Source organism: Vipera berus, assembly GCF_964194415.1.
Source record: "Vipera berus genome assembly, chromosome: 1".
NCBI lineage: Eukaryota > Metazoa > Chordata > Lepidosauria > Squamata > Viperidae > Vipera > Vipera berus.
In genome coordinates, this window is record NC_138202.1 from 238,091,337 (window position 1) to 238,115,079 (window position 23,743).

The window sequence follows — 23,743 nt, forward strand, 5'->3', positions numbered from 1 at the left end:
CCCCAAAATTAGGGTTCATATACCTCAGGGCAAATTATGGCATGTGTTGATCACATTACATTTGAAATTGTCAGTAATTTCCTTTATGTGTACTGTACATTATATTTTTACATATTTATTGTCAGAAAACAAGCCAACACCTTCCCTTGGGGGAGAAGGAAAACGTTAAGCTATCAAGTATATTCATGGTAAAAATAATAATGAGCTATTCACACGGTTGGATATTTTTTTTAAAAAAAAAAGTATTCCTGATCCTAATGACTTGAGAAGGGATTTATTAAAAAAACACATTCGTCCATGCACTCCTTAAACAATTTCGAAGTTAACGACTGCCAACTTTCCCTCACTCCCCTCCTTCGGGGCCTTTCTCTAGAACTGAGGGGGGTCAAGATGGGAGAGAAGGCAGCCGAACGACCAGGGAGGCTGGTGCAACTGCGGCCATTTTAAACATGGGTGCGAGGCGGGGTGGGGAAGGGGGAGGCAGAGGTGTTGGGTTCGTTGTCAAATTAGCCACACTTTCTTCTTCTGTGGGGCTGGCTTCTGGGAGGGAGCGAGCCCCCCCCCCGCAAAAAAGGCCGATAGACACAGCCTGGGGGGTCGCGTACTGATCGGCGCGGCTTGATCTCGGGGCACCGGCGGGGGTTGAGGGGAGCGCCGCAAGGAGGGGAAAAGCGTTGGCCGCCGCACAGCCGCCACAGCCGCAGCCGAGAGGCGGGGAGGGGGAAGGGTGGCGGCGAGGAGCAGCCTGGCTCGGTTGGGTTCATTCGTTCTTACCGCCCCGCCTTTGGGTGGCAGGCAGCGCAGCGGCCAGAGCGAGCCCGCCGGCGGCACTGCAGCGGCCTCGTCTTCCTTCTTCTCTTGTCTGCCGCGAGCGGCTGAGAAGCTGCTGCTGTCGCCGAGCACAATAAAGGGGGAGGAGGGGAGAGGCGGGTGAAGAGAAGGCACCCGGCAACGTTTCGCTTTCGCGCTTCGTAGGCCTGGCCGGGTGAGGGGCCCTTGAGCAGCCATCCCCCAGCACAGCCGGCGCCTCCAGCCAGTCGCTGGGAAGTCGGCCGGAGGAGGCAAGGCGGAGGCGGAGGCGCAGGCCGAAGGGAGAGGCCTAGTGTGCTCTACCTGCACCTCTGAGACGCGGCGCCTAGGCCAGAGCGAGGAAAAAAAAAGAAGGCTGGTCGGCGCGATGGTGTGAAACGAGAGCAGCGCCTGAGCGAAGATGGCCGGTGGCGGCGGCGGCAGAAATGTAGGAAGCATCCGACAGCCGGGCTTTCTTCTCGAGGGTAAGTGGATTTCGCGGAGAACTGGGGCGAGTTGGGGGGGGGGTTGGAAGCCGAGGCGCGCTTCCCCCAAAAGAAGCCTTTCCCTAAGAATTCATGGCGTCCTACTTCCGAGTAAACCTATCTCGAAAGACGGCTCGGGAAGGGAGCAGCTGGACCCTCTTCGCGTTGGCTTCCACGAGTGGGAATTTTCTATCCTATAGGATCGGGAAGGCTTGTGGGAGTGGGGTGAAAGAGGAGCAGGAGCGGTTTACCGTCTACTTCTTTTTTCTTTTACAAAATCCAAACAAAAGCAAGAGAAAAAAACCTGCATGCTGGGAGGGGAAGCGGTGGTAGGGATGGCTGGCAAAGGTTACTATTTAGATAAGAGATGAAGCTAATTGAGTCAGACTGTTGTGTGGTAGTAGTCTTCATTGTGGCAGCTGCTGGCACCCCTTTTACTTTTATTTTCCTTTTGCCCCATAAAGAAGGTTCTCGTTTTCTGCATTAATTATTTTTAACTCTAGCTTGAAGATACTGAGAGGAAAAATAATCAGACCGATGATAGAAAATGCTGATGTGAGAATGACTAAACCCGGTTTATATGGTCTCCCCCACTATCCCCCAAATTTATGTGCTTCTGCCCCCATATCTTGCTGGACATTAATGGTGAGAAAACAGTTTACGTGCTATCATAGTTACCTTTACTGGGAAGTTGAGGCTTATTCTAGGAAGGTGGGCATATGCCTATGTTACCTTAATTGAGCATCCATATTAGAAGAAATATCAACTCCAGGCCAACTCAGAAGTCACAAAAATGGGCTGGCTTTTATCTTTTCTATATATTTTGGATAGAACAAAATGTGAAAAGTACCTTCCAAAGTTAAGCATAAAATGCTAGAATAATAAATTCCTTTTGGTAATTATATTTTCTTTGATGACTTAAATAGCTTGATATTCTGCTTCTCTTTCCAAGAATAATTTAATGGAGTTTTTTTTCTTATAAAAGAGATTCTAAGATGACATTTTTTTAGCTGTTGTTTAATTTTGAGAGTAGGATATATTCCTATGTTGAATGTGCTGTCTAACATTGATAATGTTACTTTTAATGTTTATATCCATGAAATGAGGTAATAAGGTTTCATACCAGCTCTTCAAATTCTGTGAGGAAGAATGATGTGAAAGCAGGTTCATATGTTACTTCTTTAGATTTCTGTGGAACTGTACTGGATTTATTATCAGAGCAAAGATTAAACTACCTTTTTCCTATATGTTGAATAGCATATACGTATATATAATTCAGCAGTAATGCTTACAGAGTCATCAATATGTTTCCTACCAGCTTTGCATACCTAAAAAGGAAAATATGAAGCATTCCTAAAATTTAATGGTATAGGGATTGTAGCAGTGCAGTGACAGAAAATGACACTGCGCTATTGAAGCATGCTGAAACAAAAGGAATACATTGATAGTTGTCTCATTTGGAAAGTTGTATATATGAAATGGCGCTCTGGTTGGGCAGTTTTTGCCACATTATAGTGATAAACCTCTTCACAAATATTTGTGAAATAAAAATGGCTATAATGTCATATGAAGTTGTTTCATAAATAGTGCTTCTCAGGCATATAAGCTTTTATGCAGTTTAGTCTCAAATTGCTATTGATAAGTGTACTTCAGTGTGTTATCTCAGTACAACCACAGGGGTGTAGTCCACATTAACTAGCATTCCACTTAACAGTCAGGTAGGTACATTTGTGAATCAATCTTGAGCCATTTATTTTATCTTGTATTAATACTTATCAGTATTAGTAATTATTACTTATTAGCATTATTTTAGAACTTCTCACAAGTGTTTGTATATAAATGTGTAGGCACATGAAATACTGCTTGGATTGCAGGATTATGAACCTGTTGCATTTACTTCATTCAGCTTGTTATTTAAATCAAATATAGGGATAAAATTCCCTTGGAAAACAGGGGAATATTTACTAAATGTTAACTTCCTATATTAACATCTGAATTACATATATAATAGTTCCATTCATATGTAATGATCTCAGAACAGTTATGGCTTATTAGACCAAGAACTAGTGTTCCTCCTATTTTTGTTGCATAATTTAATCCAAGTATTCTAAGCTTTATTTTCCAATTTCCATCAAGATTTTAGAAACCATTTGGTTCTTATTTTAATATATTATTTTTCTAATCAGTTTGCAGTCTATTAACTGTCCTCAGGACCAAGCTAATTTAAGACTGAACTGGGCCAAGAGAATAAGGAACAAGGAAGAGACATTGAATTATTGGAATGAACTGGGAGGGCAAGAGGAGCAGGATAGGGGTGTTTTCACTGATGGCAGAGAATAAATGGTACTAAGTAAAACAGCTGCAGTGACATTTGTAATTTTGAATAGGTATCATAGATTGCTATGGTGACAGACACAGAAAGGCTACCATAAAAAAGGAGGAAACAAAATGGCTGTTGTAGGTGAATGGCTAGTTCAGAGTAGAATAGCAAAATCTACATAAGGCAAATAGAAAGTGGCTCTTTTAATAGACAGTCATCATTTTTATATATGGTCACCTTTAAATATAAACAAATTAATACATGATGTGTATGACTGTGGTTTCTATACTGATTTTTAAAACATTTTAATGAAAGTTAAATATCAGTTTTGTATTGGTATGATAAAGATAGTTAACACATCAAAGCAGAATTTGTACCAAATCAATATCAAATAGAAAAATGAAGCTTGGATCATTCCTCACTGCTATAATTTGAGTATTGTATTCTCATTTACAGGTTACTTATGTTCATTGCACCACAAGCATGAACTTGTTTTATTAATGTTATTAATGATACATAGATCTCATGTTTCTATAGCTCTAGAAGATGATTTGAGTGAACTCCTGTTAAAGAAGATAATTGAATATTTAGTTTAGTCATTATGACATACCAATAGTTACCAGCTAGTTTACCTTTTCTAAATCTTTTTAAACTGATCATTGTATATAATAGCAATCAGCTTATAGAAGTCTCTTTACCCTTATATTTTCCAGATACATTGTAGCAGCATTTGTTTACCTATGTATTTATGTTTATACATCATTCCAGTTGAATAATAGTTAAATATTTATAGAATGGAATGGAATAGAGCAGAGCTGGAAGAGACCTTGGAGGTCTTCTAGTCCAACCCCCTGCTTAGGCAGGAACCCTACCATTTCAGACAAATGGTTATTCAATCTCTTTTTAAAAACTTGCAGTATTGGAGCATTCACAACTTCTGGAGGCAAGGTGTTCCACTGATTAATTGTTCTAATTGTCAGGAAGTTTCTCCTTAGTTTTTGTTTGCTTCTCTCCTTGATTAGTTTCCATCCATTGCTTCTTGTCCTGCCTTCAGGTGCTTTGGAGAATAGCCTGATTCCCTCTTCTTTGTAGCAACCCCTGAGATATTGGAAGACTGCTATCATGGCACCCTAGTCCTTCTTTTCATTAAACTAGACATATCCAATTCCAGCAACTGTTCTTTTTATGTTTTAGCCTCCACTGCCCTGATCATCTTTGTTGTTCTTCTTTGCACTCTTCCTAGAGTCTATAACATCTTTTTTACATTGTGGTGACCGAAACTGGATGCAGTATTCTAAGTGTGGCCTTACCAAGGCATTGTAAAGTGGTATTAACACTTGATTCTACCCCTCTGTTAATGAATAGCCTAGAAGTATGTTGGCTTTTTTGGCAGCTGCAGCACACTGTTGGCTCATATTTAAGTGAGTGTCCATTAGAACAATCAGCATAATCAATGGCTGCAAGACGGGAGAGATAGTATTAATGCACAACACAAAGTTGAGGAAAAGCGACTTAGCAGCACTGTATGAATTGTATGAATAAATTGTTTGAATAAATTCTGATTTTGACTATGATGCATATTATGTAGTAAGTTTACTAGTCAACATGTATTGCATGAATCTAGGCACTGTATGAAAAAATAGCTGATGGGGTAGTGTTATATATAAATCTGAACAATTCTGGCTTATGCAACAAACACTGGCATCCTTCCCATTTTTAAAATGCAGGTAAGTTGATATTTTAGTCAAGATTTTGTCAAAATGTGTCGAGTCAGGAATATCAGTAACACTAGCCACTAGAGACTAGAATGTTGGAATATTATTTAGATTCAACTCAGCTCTTTCTTAGTTTCTAAATAATACAAATGTCTAATAGGAACATTTTTTCTAAAATCTTTGTGCTGGGCAGTGGGCATGAGCAGAATGCATGATAAATAATACAGAAAGAAGTAGGAAAAAATGAAAGCAATATCCTTGTTAATATTGTTTTTTGTTTTTTAAGCATAAAACTTATTTTGGAAGGGTTTTATTTTACTAAAGTGGAATCTGCTTGAATAATACTAAGGAATTTGAAATTTGGCTTTGAGTTGCATTGGTATATTTAGTTTTTCTGATAATGCATTCCTTTATCTGGAAGAAAAAAACTTTGTGGACAATGTTGAAGGAAGTTAAAGTTTTAACTTTATTTAACTTATTTAACTTTCATTTTAAAGCTAGGTGGCCTTGTTGCTGATTAATGATATCATTTTCAGTTTTATCACTCACAAGCAATCTAAAAATCTAAAAATCTGGAGTAGTTAATGTGGGAGTCCCAATTTGTAGGATGTTGTTAAAAATAAAAAATAGCCATTTGAATTGTGCCTGTAGTCATAGTAGAAAGGGGTCCTGTTTTGCTAAAATTGATAAGAGATTATCAAAAACTTTAATTTTGAATTAGCGTGGAAACAATTCACAAAATTATTTAGTGGCTTTAAATCAGAATTTAAAATGAAAAACAGTATGTTTTTTGGTCTTTCATTTTAAAGGACTGTATAATTGGATATGTGCATATTTTATGCAAATAGCCTTTATTTTTAATATTTTAATAACCCTACTTAAAACTGTTGTGGCAGTGTGACAGATTAGTTTTGGAAGTTCCTATGGAGTTTTTTTTATATACTATTTAAATGCCAATAGAAGAAAATATATGTAGTTTCAGGGTTGAACTATGCAGTCCGTGGTGTTCTCTGAGCTTGGTTGGTTGCTTGCAGACGTTTTATTACCCAGCTAGGTAATATCATGCTAATGAGTGTGAGGCTTGCTCCCTGTTTACATTCAGTAGTAGGTTTCTCCTTAGTAATCTTGTAAGATATTCTTTTCTGCTTGATTATTTGCCTGAATAGGTTCTTATTTGGGTATTGGCTGTTGGAGGGGATATGTTGTGGTCTTTTTGTTTCACTTTCCTTTTTGTTGTCCCTTTTGAATGGTGTGAAAATATGGTTTATTTCTATGTGTCTACTGATGGCTGATTTGTCTGAATGCCAAGCTTCCAGGAATTCCTTAAAAGTGTTTGATTTAGCTTGGTGTACAGATGATGCACACAGTTCCCTGTTGAAATTTAGTTGAGTCTGTCCATGTGAAATGATGGATCATGTCTTCTGATTGCTAATTCATATTCATGGATGTGCTCTGCTAGTTTTTTGCCTGTCTGTTCTATATAGTAGTTATTGCTATCCTTACACTATGGTGTAGAAACTTCTGATTTTTCTTCATGGGGTACTTGTTGGTTAACTCAAGATGTTTTGAAGGTTTAGCTGGTTTGTGTGCTGTGGTGATGCTGTGTGGTTATAATAGCCTCTTGGTTGTTTTTGAGATGATTTGGATATATAGCAGTGTTATACTTTTCATACCTTGTTACACTGTAGTGAGTTGAGTGATCAGGCATTATTTTTATATAAAGTTGCATGGGTATCCATTTTGTTGGAAGAAGTTGTGCAGGTGATCTGTTTCCTTTTTCTGTTGTTCCAGATTGCTGCATTGAGTTTGAACTTGTCTGAATAACATTCTTATACAGCTCCTCTTATGGGATGTTGGGTTGTTATTTTGGTAATGGAGCATTTGGTTAGTGTGGGATGTTTTTTCTGCAGCAATCCGGAACACTGGGGGTCCCAGCTGCTGAAGGCATTCCACAGATACAATGCTTTGACCCTCCACTCTAATTGCCTCCCAGAAGCTTCTGAAACAGGAGTTTTTTCCCAGGGGGTATATGTGGGTTGATGCCAGATGCCATTTGAAAAGTATCTTTGTATATTTTGTCTATTAGCTTTTATATTTTTAATTCTCATTGTCATTACTGTTCTTTAAGTTATGACCAGCTAAGTATTGCATATGATTGCAGCAGGATATATATGTGATTGATAAGCAAATACGTAAAATGGAGAAGTACTGATTTTTGTTACCCATATTTTCACAGCCAATATGAGTAACAAACACCTATGTTCATGTTTCCTTCCAGTTGTATTTGCAGTTTTTTGCTAATATTTCTCTAGACCTTTTTTGGTATATTTTACTTCATTTAATGCTATGTACAGTGAATATTAATTTGGCATATTTCTTGTTGACAGAATATAGTAGATGACAGTGAAATAGATGCTGCCTTGTACCATTCAAAATATACATTGTTTAATGTGTATATTTGTAAAAGGATACAATATTTGATGTACTATATCCCCCGAGGACATATTTTTCTGTTGGTTGCTAAAATGGCATATAATAAGCTTTGTATTTTTCAAGTATTTTGTGCAATAATATTTATTAAAATTGTTGGCTACCCATCTTAGCACTAGATAACTCTGGGCAGCTATAATATTAAAAGGATGAAAATATACAAAACCTATGCACAATGTGAAGAAAATACTATAAAAATATTAAAACTCAATCCTGACTACAAGATGGGGAGGGAGGGAGGGAGTAGGATGAGCAGGTAGGGAGGATCTGTTATTAATCTATATTCGTGACTTAAATTCAAGAGTAACAGTGGCACATGGCAGAATGCAGAGATATGGAAACTTCCTCTTCTGTTCAGCTACCGGCTATCCAACTAACCTATGTACTCAGCTTCTAGCATTTGCAGTGGGTGGTGCTTGAATATGCCTCTCTTGAATTAAGGCAGCAGTGGCATCTCAGGGGGGATAGTGAAAGAATGATGCTAGAAATTGCAGAGGCAGGCGATTGTTGAAACAATGTAGAGAAAAAGGGGAAAGAGGGATGAGGTACATCAGAAGCCCTGTGAAAAGTTGGATGGAGTTTTCCTTTCATATTGTGTATGCTTCTGTGGCATTCCCAGGCAAAAGAAGGAACAAACTTTGATAGTGCTTCCACCTTGCCTGTGCAGTGTATTTTTTAAAAAATTGTGACCGTGTATTTTTTTAAAATTGTGACCACTTCAGCTGTATATTGTCTGCTAACTATTTCCTAAGAGGTAATAATTCACAGTCTGAGATGTTTTAATTGTTTAATTTTTTCAGGCTGCAGTAGGAATGGAATTCAGAATAGAACTAATTACAATTCAGATTTCATTTACACCAACGGAAGTGGGGAATGTATTATAACAGGAATTTTAAGCACCATATTCTAGTAGATGTGATTGATGGCGGTTCCTGTTTCTGTTACGTTTCTTCCTCATTCCACTTTAAGTCAAAGTACAAATGGTGTGCATAACTAGCGCAGTAAGGAACATTCATTTTTAAGGAGTCAGAAGCAACCCTTTGCCAGAATTAGTGTATTTATGATAAGACCACACATGAACAGTATTTCTCCAAAACTGCTGTGCTATCCTACAAGTATTTGGTTTCAGTAAATTTCTGACAATTGAATGGGAATATGGTGCAGTCATTTTTGGCATGTTGTTATATTTGCTGGCTAGCTTGTTTTGAAATCATCATAATGCTCTTCAACTTTATAGGATAATACTGTATTTAAAATAAAAAATTGGAACTAAACTATTATAGCAATATTAAAAAATGAATGAACTTATGTATGAACATTGCCTAGGTTATTGATTTCACCATTGAGAAAACACAGTTTGATTCTTAAGAGCTTCATATGGATTTTATATGGTCCCCAAGAATTTCTCCAGGTGATAACACACGAATACATATTTTTAGTAGTAACGTTGAGCAAAACACATAAAAGGAATGAAGATTGTTGTTGTTAGTTGCGAAGTTGTGTCCGACCCATCACGACCCCATGGACAACGTTCCTCCAGGCCTTCCTGTCCTCTACCATCTTCTGGAGTCCATTTAGGCTCACGCCTACTGCTTCAATGACTCCATCCAGCTACCTCATACTCTTGTCATCCCCTTCTTCTCTTGCCCTCAATCTTTCCCAGCATTAGGCTTTTCTCCAGTGAGTTCTTCCTTCTCATTAGATGGCCAAAGTATTTGAGTTTCAACTTCAGGATCTGGCCTTCTAAAGAGCAGTCAGGGTTGATCTCTTCTAGGACTGAGCGGTTTGATCACCTTGCAGTCCAAGGGAATGAAGATATATAGTATACATATCCACTTTCCATCATGATGTTCTGTTCCAGCCTCCGTGAGTCCTTGTTATGCTCACAAGGAGAAACCCCTCTTCCAAGAAACAGGCAAGAACCGCAAGAAAAAACCAACCCCTTTTATTCTCACAGACCTGAGTCAATGTCCAAGGCAAACAAACACAGTCCACAGAAACTTGATCCTCAACACAAACGGTTGCCTTTGGTAACCAGCACCTCCCACACCTTCCCTTTTATAATTCAGCCAAGGCATGGCTTCCTAATGCCTTCTCCTTTGCCTTTGGAGCCGCCCCATTGCATTCCTCTGTCCTACTCGCTTCTTTTGCCTGTGCTTTCATGCATCCTGGATTTGTCCCAGCTGTTCTTCATCATTGTCCAACTCAGGCTCCCAGCACAACTGTGTCTCGGCGAGTAGAGGGGCTAGGCTCCTTGTCCCACTGTAAGTCTTGGAGCTCCTCAGAGCCTTCCTCTAACTCTAATGTCACTCCAGGCCCCTCCTCCTCATCTGATTCCTCAGACTCAGCTGCTGGATCCACTGGCTGGATGGCGAGGAATCACAACACATGATATGTTCAACCAAAGCTTTCTTATAATGCTTTTTAGAAAGATAAAAAGTGCAGGCCAGGATACTAAACATAGTTGGACCTGTGCTAGTTTTATCCCAAGTATACTCATGCTATTTTATGGAATGGTGCAAACTATATAGAGACTGCCTTACAAGCCTGCATCCCACCATTAGGAAATAAATGCATTAAGTGCATATGAACTGTATATACCGTATTTTCCGGCGTATAAGATGACTTTTTAACCCATGAAAATCATCTCAAAAGTTGGGGGGTCGTCTTATATGCCCAGTCGTCTTATACGCCGGAAAATAGTACATAAATCAATTGAGCGCCCCCGTTCTTGCAAAGCAACTTCAAGCCTCCTTAGTCCAGTCCCCCCTCCAACGTGACTCTCCCTTCCCACCCCCAAGAGCCTCTCAGCCCCTTCCCCTCCCCTTTGCAAACGCCAGACCCCGGGAGCTCTTGCGTCTATTCCAAAGGGTGGGTGGAAGGAAAAGCCCCTTTTGGCTCCGGCTTGGCTGCAAGTCAGCGAGCCCGGGAAGGCACGCCCTCCCCTCTCACTGTGGAGGAAGCAGGGCAGGCTGGTGACTGGCGGGAGCCGGCAGGGCAGTCCTGCGCACGCGCGCGCTCCCCGGCTCCTAAGGAGTCCTCGGGGAGCTATGGCAGGTGCCTCACGCTCTTCCCTCTTGAGGCAGCATCGGCGGAGCCGTCCAGTGTCGGGCGGGAGCCAGCAGTGTGCGTGTGTGCAGGACTGCCCTGCTGGCTCCCGCCCGACGCCGGACAGCTCCGCCGATGCTGCCTCAAGAGGGAAGAGCGTGAGGTGCCTGCCATGGCTCCCCGAGGACTCCTTAGGAGCCGGGGAGCGCGTGCGCAGGACTGCCATGCCGGCTCCCGCCAGATGCCAGCCTGCCCTGCTTCCTCCACAGTGAGAGGGGAGGGCGTGCCTTCCTGGGCTCGCTGATTTTCCGGCGTATAAGACGAAAAATCTTGAAAATCATCTCAAAAGTTGGGGGGTCGTCTTATACACCCAGTCATCTTATACGCCGGAAAATACGGTAATTTAGTTTGGTTTTGCCCACTCCTTTCCCCCAGTTTGAATAAACCTAAATTATACTTTGGGTTGTTCATTATTAAAATTGCTTTATTTTATGTATAGATATATATTTATGAGTTTCTTGGAACCAGAACTGATGCTAACTTATTTCTTTACAGCTTTGGATAAATCACAGTCCAAGCGGGATGGAGGTTTTAAAAGTAGCTGGAGCTTTGATCATTCAGAAGAAAGTGAAGGAGATACAGAGAAAGAGTAAGGATACTTTACTCTAGGCGGTTGAAAAATATATAGTAATAGAACCTTGAATAATAATTCATTACTAATAAGATATTCCGCTTACCTATTCTGATTTTCTTATGCACAAGTATTATAGCATAATTTAAACACAGAGAAATTAGTTTCTTTTTACATAATATGTGGTGCATTTTCAACCTAACCTTTTTCAAAATATGCTATTCTTTATTCCAAAAATAACTAAACATTTTAAAATTCCTAGAATTTATAATATAGGTATGATTGAATTAAAGACTGTACTTAATTTAGATTTTAAAAATGAGATTCTTTTTTAAGAAATACTACAGAAATAATATTTCCAATTATTCATGTTTGTGCCTTCTACATTTTATTTCTGAATGTTTGAAAACTGTAGACCAGGTAGAAAGAAACATTATCAAATGAATGCTACCTACATCTACTGGAGAGGTGTTTCCCCCCTCCTTTTTTTTGCCTACGCATGCAATATAAATTGAGAAATATTGCCAAGGTTATAAAGTCTGAGATTCTTAACTAGGAAAGGTGAGATAAATTGAACAGTCTTGAAACCATAAGGTCATCTTCTATAATTAGATTTTTATGGGACTGAATTGCATTTTATTTTTATTTTTCAAATTGTACAGATTTAGAATAGAGGAGCAGATTAACACTCTTTTCCTAATAAATAGGCTGATGTGATAACAATTACTAACACTTCAAATGTTTATTTTAGTGAGAATGACATAAATAAATATGAAAATGTTTGAATATAAACTAAATATATCCTCTAGAACCTAGATCTTCTGATCCATATTTTTCTAAATATAAAATATGTAAATGCATATGAATTTGTACAGTTTATATACAAATTAACTTAAACAGTTTTTGATATGTATAAATAGTAACGTAAGTCATATTCCCTAAGCAGTGGAATATTTCAGTATTGAAACAGCAAGAGAGAGAAAAGGAAATGAAAGATGGATGGATGGATGGATGGATAGATCCACAGATGGAACTATGTGTGTGATGGGAGAGTGGTGTGTAGTTTTAAGTTAAACAAAATGTCTTAATATTCTTGGTATACACATTGTTAATTTTAGGGGTTTCTTTTTTCCCCTCTATCCCAAGATAAGAAATGAACCTATGTTATAGCAAAAGTACAAAGTATATTTTTATGCCATTAATTATCGTCCTATTAATTAATTTGATGAGATTTATTATGCATGCACCCAAAGACTCTACGTATTTCAGTTACGTTTTACCCCAAATTGTAAAAGCAGTCTTTGGTGCTTGTTAACTTTAACTGTGAACTCCAACAGTAAGTATAATTAATTACATAGCCACAATGTGGTTACTGGAAACCAAAAGGGAGACAATGGCATCTTCAGGGAAATTGTAGTTTGTAGGTAGCAATTCTTAACCAGATGAATTGTGTGTTTGTGTTTGTGCACATGCAGTCATTAAAAAAGTCAAGATTAAAGCCATTGCCATGTGATGAAGCCCTGCTCTTTTATATGTGCAATACATGTAAAAAAAAAAAAGATGGGCTTTTACTCTCATGATTGTGGCTGCCATTTTGATGTTTTTTGCCATTCCGTGCAGATGCCCTTGAATTTCTTTGCCAAAGTCCTCTAAAGGCTCAGGCTACTCAACAGTCATGTTTAGTGCTTCTGTGTGTCTCTGCATATTTAGGGATCAGAGCAATATGTAAAATTCACAACACAATAAACTATGATCTACTGTTTCAACATTAATATTATCACAGTGACAGCATCTTCTGAAATCTACCATACAAGTAAAGTAGTCCTTGGTTAAAAAATGTAATTGGGACTGGAATTTCCATTGCTTAGCATTGTACATGTGAAGGAAGACATCATATGACCACATTGCTTACAGATGGAAATCTTGGTTGTCCCCATTGCTGTCATTAAATCAGGATTGCAAATTATTAAGCGAAAACCTTCTCATGACTTCCTGACAGCTTCCAACAAGCAGAGTCAATGGAGAAGCCAGCAGGAAGTTGCAGCTTGCAAACAGACCAGTGGGCAGATAAGCGTCTGCCCCTGCCTAGTGCAGACTTAGCTGCACTGCGCTGGCTGGGCTGGGGGTGGGATGGTGCAGAAACCACTCTGTGCTCTGGTGCCCAATCAGATCTTTGCTATCTTCTTCCACTGCTGATGAGAAGCACTGCCTGGTCCTTTGTGAGGTAGCTGATGGCGGAGGATGGCCTTCGTGAGGCCTTGCAATATAGGTAGTCCCTGGCTTATTGAGGGCGGAGTTGAATAGGACCCTGCGATTGTAAATGCAGGCAGGACTCCAAGTGCAGTTCAAGATTGCAGATAGCAGTCACAAGATGCATTTCAACCAGACATAACAGAACTGGTTGCCAAACATTTAAAATGAGGTCATGTGACCATTGAGGGGGACATTTTACTATGGCCAGAATTGCTTTGTGGGCCACAAAGCGCCCTTTCTGAGGCCATTGTAACTTTGAACAGTTGTTGAATGGCCGGTCATAAGTCAAGGACTAAATGCGCTGGACTTCAGCAACAACCCTACGTCTGCCTGGGAGAACAGCTAGATTTTCAGAGACATTTAAAATATTAAGGTGGGAGCCATACTGATTTCTGGGGGAAATATTATATAGGGCAGGTGCTGAGACTTTTTTGTCTCCTGGATGTTGTTTTTTTGTTTTTTTTTTTGTTTCCTGGATGTCAACAAATGACGTTGTTTAACAGAGGGAACCAAGAGTATGCCTATTCTCCCCAATCTTATTGGGCGGGCACAAACAATGCGAGATATACAGTTCCTCAAATAACTAAATCCAATGCCATAAAGTCCTTTATAGATAATAATGAGCATCTGGAATTGTCCCCGTATGCCCCTAGCAACTAGTATAGGTCATAGAGCAATGGAATCACATGGTATAACAGACCATGTCCGTCACTACCTGCATTGCCATATTCTGGATCTGTTGTAGCCTCTAAATGCTCTTGAGAGGCAGCCTTTTAATAATGCATATTAATATGTGATGTAGGAACTCCAGGGGTTCATATTTTTCCAGGGCAAAGCTGCTTGTTAGTAGAATAGAAGTAAGTGTAATATTAGTAATAGCACTTAAACCAGACATGTCAAACTCGCGACATCACGTGACGTCGCACAACGTATCAGGACAGTTTTGCTATTGCCGGCAATGAGGTGGGCGTGGCTTCTGGATGACATGTCCAGCCCACGGGCCGGGGGTTTGACACCCCTGACTTAAACACTCACCAAATGATAGCTTATCGGGTATCTTTATCAGTGAAAGCTATGAGATATTGTAGCAAAAACACACATATACACAAACACAGTTATTGTGGCATGCTGTATTTGAGAGTGACACCAAGAGTTGGGCTAGTTGGAGATGTGACAATGTATTTAAAGTACTGTACAGGTCAAATCCCTTTCTTAATGTTATACAGTACCAGGGAGATATATATATATATGTATATGTATATGTATATGTATATGTATATGTATATGTATATGTATATGCATATGTATATGTATATATGTATATATGTATATATGTATATGTATATATATGTATATATATGTATATATATATATGTGTGTATATATATATATATATATATGTGTGTGTGTGTGTGTGTGTGTGTGTATATATATATATATGTGTATATATACATATATGTATATATATACATATATATATATATATATATATATATATATATATATATATATATATATATATATATATATATATATATATATATATATATATATATATATATATATATATATATATATATATATATATATATATATATATATATATATATATATATATATATATATATACCGTATATACTTGAGTATAAGCCGAATTTTTCAGCCCACTTTTTGGGCTGAAAAATTCCACTTCGGCTTATACTCCAGTCAACAAAAAAACTTACAGAGGACTTGTGCGCGGCCGAGGCTTTGGTGCTTCCGGGATCGCGCGCACCTCTCCCAAGCCACCACCATCCGGAGACCTGCCGAAGTTTGGGGAGGTTTGGGGAGGTGCGCACGCACCTCCCCAAACCTCCCCAAACGTCGGCAGGTCTCCGGACCTCCGCGCCTTGCCTGCCTGCTTCTTTCCGCAGCGGAAAGAAGCAGGCAGGCAGGGCGCGGAGGAACGGAGACCTGCCGACGTTTGGGGAGGTTTGGGCGCCTCCCCAAACCTCCCCAAACGTCGGCAGGTCTCCGTTCCTCCGCGCAGACCTGCCGACGTTTGGGGAGGTTTGGGCGCCTCCCCAAACCTCCCCAAACGTCGGCAGGTCTCCGTTCCTCCTGCCGACGTTTGGGGAGGTTTGGGCGCCTCCCCAAACCTCCCCAAACGTCGGCAGGTCTCCGTTCCTCCGCGCAGACCTGCCGACGTTTGGGGAGGTTTGGGCGCCTCCCCAAACCTCCCCAAACGTCGGCAGGTCTCCGTTCCTCCTGCCGACGTTTGGGGAGGTTTGGGCGCCTCCCCAAACCTCCCCAAACGTCGGCAGGTCTCCGTTCCTCCTGCCGACGTTTGGGGAGGTTTGGGCGCCTCCCCAAACCTCCCCAAACGTCGGCAGGTCTCCGTTCCTCCGCGCAGACCTGCCGACGTTTGGGGAGGTTTGGGGAGGCGCCCAAACCTCCCCAAACGTCGGCAGGTCTCCGGACGGCGGCGGCTTGGGAGAGGTGCGCGCGATCCTGGAAGCACCGAAGCCTCAGCCGCGCACAAGTCCTCGGTAAGCTCCGGGCGGTCACTTGCTTCGCGTCTCCTGAGGGAAGGGGGGGCGCCTGGAGCGGGCGTGTTTCCTCGCTTGCTGGGCGCCGCGATTTGCCCGGGGAACGCGCGTGCCCCGAATGGCAGCGTGGAGCGAGGAAGCGGACAGCCAGGGCTTCCCCGAGAGCCGCGGCCACACAGGGTATTCCTGTGTATTCAGGCTTGCAAAATGGCGGATCGAGCCTCTGCTGGTGGCAGAGGCTTGCAGAACGGCGGATCGGCTTATACTCGAGTCAATAACTTTTTCCAGTTTTTGGGGGTGAAATTGGGGGTCTCGGCTTATACTCGAGTCGGCTTATACTCAAGTATATACGGTATGTGTGTGTGTATATATATATATAAACGAAACATATAATAAGTACAGAAATTAAGATAAAAATAAAATTAAAATCATCTGTGCAATAAATTAAAATTAAAAACTAAAAATAAATTAAAAATTGTAAATATAATTAATTAAAATGCCTGTCAGTCCAGGTCAGCCTGGTGGAATAGGAGTGTTTTGAGGCCGCGGCAAAAGGAATGGAGATTTTGGGCCATCCGAAGCTCGGGGGAGCTGATTCCATAGGACTGGCGCTCCCACAGAGAAGGCCCTCCCCCTGGGGAGGATGTATGTGTATATATATACACATACATACATACATACATACATACATACATACACACACACACACACACACACACACACACACACACACATATACACATTGGTTTGTGCTTAAATTGTAAGCCGCAGGAGATATATATATATACAGTATAGCTCCTCAGGATCCTAGCTGAACTTGCTATCTCAGGGCTATGCCTTTGCAGCATCACACTGGCCTAATGCTAACACTGATTTCAGCATTCTCCTTACCCTGGTAGTTCATATGGTCGCGCATTTCTTTCTTCTCAGATCACTAGGAGGGTCTGCTTTTTTTTCCTCCCTGCTGTTGCTTCCTTATGTTTTGTTCTAAAGCAGCTTTCAGTTTTTGGATTGCATTGATTGATTTATTGCCCTTAAATCATTTTAAAGAGATATAGTGTAGTGTTAAAGGCACTGGGCTGGAAACTAGGAGACTGAATTCGAATATTGTCTTACGTTGGAAGCCAAAATAGGTGACTTGGTGCCAGTCACACACTCTCTGTCCTTGGACAGCAACTGTTGCAGAGGATTTCCCCCCCCCCCAATGTTGAGTTTTATTAAAAGACTTTAATATAGCAACAAAATAACGTAATGTTAGACTTGCCAGACAGGTAGGAAGGAGGAATGGAGATTTGAGGGGATCATACATAACATTGCAGTTTTGAAATCTGCAATGCTAAAATGTTGAATTTTATGAGCCCTGTTTTTGAAATAAAATTGTATGCAAACTTCATCTTTAAATAAAATAGTGCTGTTTTTCTAGAGAAAAAAGATCAAGTGAAAATATTCTTTGAAATACGAACATTTTGTAACGATTGTTGAAACCCGGTTCTGTGGTCTTATTCTATAAGTCAGTTGGTGAAAGTTTAAATATATTTTTCTTCTTATGTAGTGAAGCCAATTTGCTGGCGTTTGATGAAAGCGATGGAACTTGCAGTCCCAATGGTGAAAGAAAAGTGAGCATATAAAATATAATGTACATTTATTCACTTTACAAATGCCCTATTACAGTTGCTAAGTGAGTCATGCATGATTTTATGATTTTTTTGCCATGGTTGTTAAACAATTCACTGCCATTAAGTGAATCATGCGATGATTAAGTGAATCCAGCTTCCCCCATTGACTTTGCTTGTCAGAAGCTGGCTGGCAAGATTGCAAATGGCAGTCACATGAAATACGCCCCCACCCACCAAGGAGGCTGCAACCATTGTAAACACATACCGGTTGCCAAGTGCCCACATTTTGATCATATGACTGTTGGGATGCTATGACAGTCATAAGTGTGAGGACCCATTGTAAGTGACTTTTTTAAATTGTAACTTATGCTGTTGTAACTTTGAACAATTACTAAATAATAGTTGTATGTTGGGGACAACCTATGTAGGATATTTACTACTTTGCATAGTGTTTGTATCATGAAAAATATAAAATTATTAGCAGCCTGGTAATTAAACTCTCACGTTTCTTTGGAAATTAAGAAATAATTATTGTTTGTTTACAATGGTATATATGTTTGTGTGGTGTTGAACAGATAATGTCAAGAAATCAGTAATTCATTGTCTTATCAAAAATGCCAGATCACTTGACAACAATTTGTTTACACACAGCACCAGCTCATAATGTAGCTTACTTTGACTTCAATGAAAATTAATAATACTATGTGAATATATTCAATGTATTTGGAACCGTATGTGTTATTATTTTTACTTTTGACGCCAAGCTAAAAATTAACTAAATTTGTGGATTCATTTCATTTCATTTTATTAATTTCGGAAATATAGGTAGTCCTCGAATTACAACCATTTTTTAGTGACTGTTCAAAGTTACAATGGCACTGAAAAAAGTGACATGACCATTGTTCACACTTATGTCCATTGTAGCATCCCCATCTGATCAAAATTCAGACACTTGGCAACTGTACTGCATCCAGTTTTGGTCACCACATTACAAAAAAGATGTTGAGACTATGGGAAAAGTGCAAAGAAGAGCAACTAAGATGATTAAAGGCCTGGAGACTAAAACATATGAAGAACGGTTGCAGGATTTGGGAATGGCCAGTCTAGAGGAAAGAAGGACTAGGGGGGATATGATAACAGTATTCCAGTGTTTGAGAGGCTGCCACAAGGAGGAGGAGGGGGTCAACTTATTTTCCGAAGCACCAGAAGGCAAGACAGGAAACAAAGGATGGAAGCTAATCAAGGAGAGAAGCAACCTGGAATTAAGGAGAAACTTCCTAGCAGTGAGGACAATTAACCAGTGGAACAGCTTTTGCTTTCAGAAGTTGTGGGTGCTTCATCACTGGAAGTTTTTAAGAAAAGACTGGACAGCCACTTGTCTGAAATGATATAGGGTGTCCTGCCTGAGCAGGGGGCTGGACTAGAAGACCTCCAAGGCCCCTTCCAGCTCCATTCTGATTGATTGATTGATTGGTGGTTCATATTTATGGCGGTTGCAGTATTCTGGAATCATGTGATCCCCTTTTGCAATCTTTTGACCAGCGAAGTTAATGGGGAAGCCAGATTTACTTAATCATGTTTCAAACTTAACAGCTGAAGTGATTCGCTTATCAACTGTAATAAGAAAGGTTGTAAGTGGGGCACTTAACAACTGTCTCACTTAGCAGTAGAAATTTTTGGGCTCATTGTGGTGTAAGTTGAGGGCTACCTGTGTTCAGTAGATAGCCCCCTACCCCCAATTTCCTGGGCAGCATACATTTTTTAAAAAAAAAAAACATAAGGTGTAGAAAAGTATTTCATTCAGAAAATTTTAATCCTGCTATTTGAGCAGGATCTTTCAGTGTGGGGACATTTGAGGCAGTATGAAATGGATTGAAAATGTTTTAGTATTTGAAAGCTTAACAGAAGTATAGTTTCCTATTTTAATATGATGGTTTTTGTTGTTTTATTTCAGCCATGTCGCCACCATTTAGTAGGTTTTGGAGTCAGAAATGATACCTTAAGGACATACAGCAGACGAAACAAAAGTGACACTCCTGGAACTTTAAAAAGCACGCCAACTGGACTTAGCATATCGGGAAGCAGCAAGAAAATATGGTGTAGTGCTTTTCAGATGATCTCAAAATTGTTTAATATATAGTATATTTCTGGAGGAAATGTTAGTTATGAGAGTGCTCCTAACACTGTTCAACTGTCTGTTTCCACTTCGCTGATGTATTTTAAGCAAGTATAAGAACACATCTATTATAATATCCAAATATTATTATAGATATTGGAATATATAATTATGTGTTAAAATGTCTCAACTACACAGAACTTTACAGAAACAGAATGAACAGATAGGAGCGCACTATTTGTGCTATTGAACAATCAAAAAGAGGGGAAAATATTCCCTTTCCAGTTAAAGTTTATGGTGTATCCAGTGACGTCTGCATTGTTAGGAAAAGAGTTGCCGGTGGATAATATCTTCTGTTGCCAATATCTTCAGTTGCTATGTTTATTTATTTATTTATTAGATTTATATACCGCCCTTCTCCCGAGGGACTCAGGGCGGTGGACAGGGCAATTAAAATATAACATACAAAAGTTAAAAATAGATTAAATTAAATTTAGCCCCAAACAAAATAAATTTAATAAATGTTGAGTTGTACAATGAAAAATCACAGTATGCAAGGGACAAAATTAGACCTAAGCTACTGAAGACTATGTGTTCCAATAGTAGTATTATGCTACACTAATGGCTTGTGATGTGCTTTTAAATAAAGAGTTACGGCCACATTTTTCCAACAAAGGAATATGCCCTATACCAGGGCTTTTCAACCTTTTCACCTATTGTACCACTTTTAGGATATGGCAACATCGGAGTACCACCAGTCGCCTGTCAAAAACTTGATGAGCAAAAAATATATATGAAAAAAGCGATGAAGTATAGGTAGTCCTCAACTTACAACAGTATGCTTAGTGACTGTTCGAAGTTACAGTGGCACTGAAAAAAGTGCCCCCCAAGCCACAACCGAGCAAGACACCTGTCTGCCCGCCTGGCAGTGCTCTTCCTCCTGTCCGAGGTTTTCGTTGTTGTGAGCATTTCTGCTGAGGATTGGCAGCGGGGGTGGGGTGGGATGGTGTTTGGTTTTTATTCCCCCCCCCTGCTGGGTGCTTGCAGCAGGTTTTGGTCATTTCACATGACCCTGGGACACTGTGACCATCATAAATATGAATCAGTTGCCAATCATCTGAATGAAAATCAGAAGACCCTGGAGATGCTGCAAAATTCCAGTTGATCGGCGCTTCTTCTGGGCTCAGCAGAAGCACCAGGATCAGCGCTGAGCTCCAGCTGGAGCCTAGTGCTGATCCTGGCGCTTCCACTCAGCCCTGACAGCCCTGCAGCTCCAGCCATCTCTCGCTCAGGCTGCTGCCACCGGTTCAGCTCGTTGCCTTCTCCCACTACCACTTTTCTAGGATGGTCGCGTACCACCTGCCAGGTGCCAATGTACCACACGTGGTACCCGTACCACTGGTTGAAAAGCCCTGACTATACTACAGGCTTGATGTCTGCTTTTCAGAAAATGCTGACTTAGGCTATTGTTGCATCAATTTTCTTTTAATCCTAGAGCATTGTTTTTGAAATTTTGCATCATGGCTTATACCAATTTGTGTAAAAATAAAAACTGTCTTTAGCAAACATTCAAATAATTGTTCTCTTTCCCCTCCAGCCAGAGCAGCCACAATCTTGCTAGTGCCTTGGTTGGAGGACAAAGAGGAGAAGTTTTTGAAATGCTACCTAGCGAATGAATTAATTTATAGTTATTTTTTCTTGAATTTAATAAACTAAAACTTTATATTAATTGTTGCATTTCCTTGCAAACCATGCCAGAAATGTCTTCTCAAATTACGCCAATTTGGTAGCAGCTCTGTGGTTTCTGGAAACAATTCAGTATGTTCTGGATCAATACAAAATTCTCTGGTTTGATAAATTTGGCATATCCCTACTTCTTTATATTGATCTTATCAGTGATCATTGTTATAGCTTAGATTCACCAATCGTGTTTAAAATCTTAACAGATGTTATGGCTTTACCTTCTACAGCTCAAAAGAAAGTAAATTCTTCTCTTGAAATCTTTACTAGTTGAAAATAAAAAAAATAGTTTTAGTATTTCCCTTGTACTGTGAAATTAAGCAATGTTAATTTTATATATTCTTCAGGTGAATAAAATGAATTGAAATAGTTTGATTTTTAGATCTTTTAGGGAGGATCTGCAAGTTTTGTCTTTCTAGTTATAATCAAAAGGGAAAGATAATAAAATCATACCCAGTAAAACTTGTATAATTAGTAACCACAACTATATCTAGTAATTCTTCGTCAGCTCTTTTGTTTTTATCTTTAATCTCCTTTGCCCATTTACTAAGCAATATTTCCTAACGCATTTGCTGTGATCATCATCACCAAGATTATTAACTAGTTTTTTGAAATGGACAAATTTGTTTCAAGATAGAATTATCTTTTTTCTTTTGATTTTGTATTTACTGTTTAAAAGAAAAACAAAAAGAAAACAAGCAAAAAGAAGGAAAAAACGGTTCAGGAATATTTATAAGTGAACAAAGGAATTTCTATACACACAATGCTTAGCATTTCTTTGATTAAAAATTAACCGTAGAAAACATTTAAGTTGCATTTAACTACATTAACTAGTTTTAATAATGTAAATAAGAGTTTAAATATCTGAGCCTAGTGCCCAAACCTTTAATAATACTGAAACTTCAATTGTTATTCAGTTATTAAGAATGAACTTGTGAAACAAATTATTTGTGTGTGTGTGTTGAGAAGAAATAAAAAAGTGCAACTTTTTTGGGAAAGATTTTTTCCCCACCCTGCTACACTGGCTGCAGAACATCAGGATCCTTCCTATTTCCTGTACTGGCTGCCAGTTGCTACTAATGAAGCACTTAAGCAATTGCTACGATTAGACAATGTGGTCGAAGCTCCGATCCATCCATTCGTTCATTCATTTGGAGAATAAAATGACTTTTAAGACTATTTAAAATGAGTTGAACATTTGGTCCTGTTGTGAATAATAATAATACTTTTTCTATTTTATTATTATGTTTGCAGTGTAAATACTGAAAATATATCCTATTCAGAATCAGAAGTCCAGGCCAGACATCTTTGTGCTCACACACAAACGCGAGTAAAAACAGCGGCCCAGAAGTAAGTTCTAAAAGCCATAGGCTACTAGTCTGACTTTATTGGGTTTGTCTTCTGTGCAATTTGTACTCAGTAGATAAACATGATGTGCTATTCATAGAATCAGAGACAAGAGGGGATCTTTGTGGTCATCTGGTCTAATCCCTGCTCAGTGCAGGATTGATTAGAGAAGGGTCCCCCACCCTTGGTCCGTGGACTAGTACCGGGCCACGGCATACCAGCAACTGGTCCACATAAACAGCCCTATCCGTGGGATGCAGGCAGTACATGAAACTATCCCCCCTCCGGTCCATGGAAAAACCTCTCCATGGAACCGGTTCCTGGTGCCCAAAAGGTTGGGGACCTCTGGATTAGAGCATCTATGATAGATGGTAATCCAGCTTCTGTTTGAAAACCTGAGCAAAAAGGAACTAACCGCTTCATATGGCAGCCTATTCTTCTTTCTGAAAGCTGATCTTTTGGGGTAGTTTCTTCTAAGGTCTGGTTTGATCCGACTTCCTTGTAATAGTGATCCATTTATAATGGTCCTGTCCTCTGGGCTAATGTAGAATTTAAAAGATTGGGTCAGCCTTTCAGATATTTGAACACTGATATCAGGTTTCCCTTCAGTCGTTTCTATCTAGACAAAATGTGCCAGTTTGGTATAGTGATACCACCTGCTATCA

General features: G+C 39.7%; 1 protein-coding gene across 3 annotated transcripts in view; it reads left to right on the forward strand.

Moving 5' to 3' along the window:
- Window positions 1–986: 986 nt before the first annotated feature.
- Window positions 987–23,743, forward strand: part of SENP6 (SUMO specific peptidase 6) — a 72,914-nt gene continuing 50,157 nt past the window's right edge. For all 3 annotated transcript variants that reach the window (XR_014024722.1, XM_081314659.1, XM_081314660.1), the window contains exons 1-5: window positions 987–1,274; window positions 11,403–11,496; window positions 17,812–17,875; window positions 19,830–19,972; window positions 22,986–23,081. Coding sequence is in view for 2 of the 3 variants with exons in the window: in XM_081314659.1 (XP_081170785.1) it covers window positions 1,211–1,274; window positions 11,403–11,496; window positions 17,812–17,875; window positions 19,830–19,972; window positions 22,986–23,081 (461 nt within the window). In the remaining variant the exon portion in view is untranslated. The remainder of the gene's footprint in view (window positions 1,275–11,402; window positions 11,497–17,811; window positions 17,876–19,829; window positions 19,973–22,985; window positions 23,082–23,743) is intronic.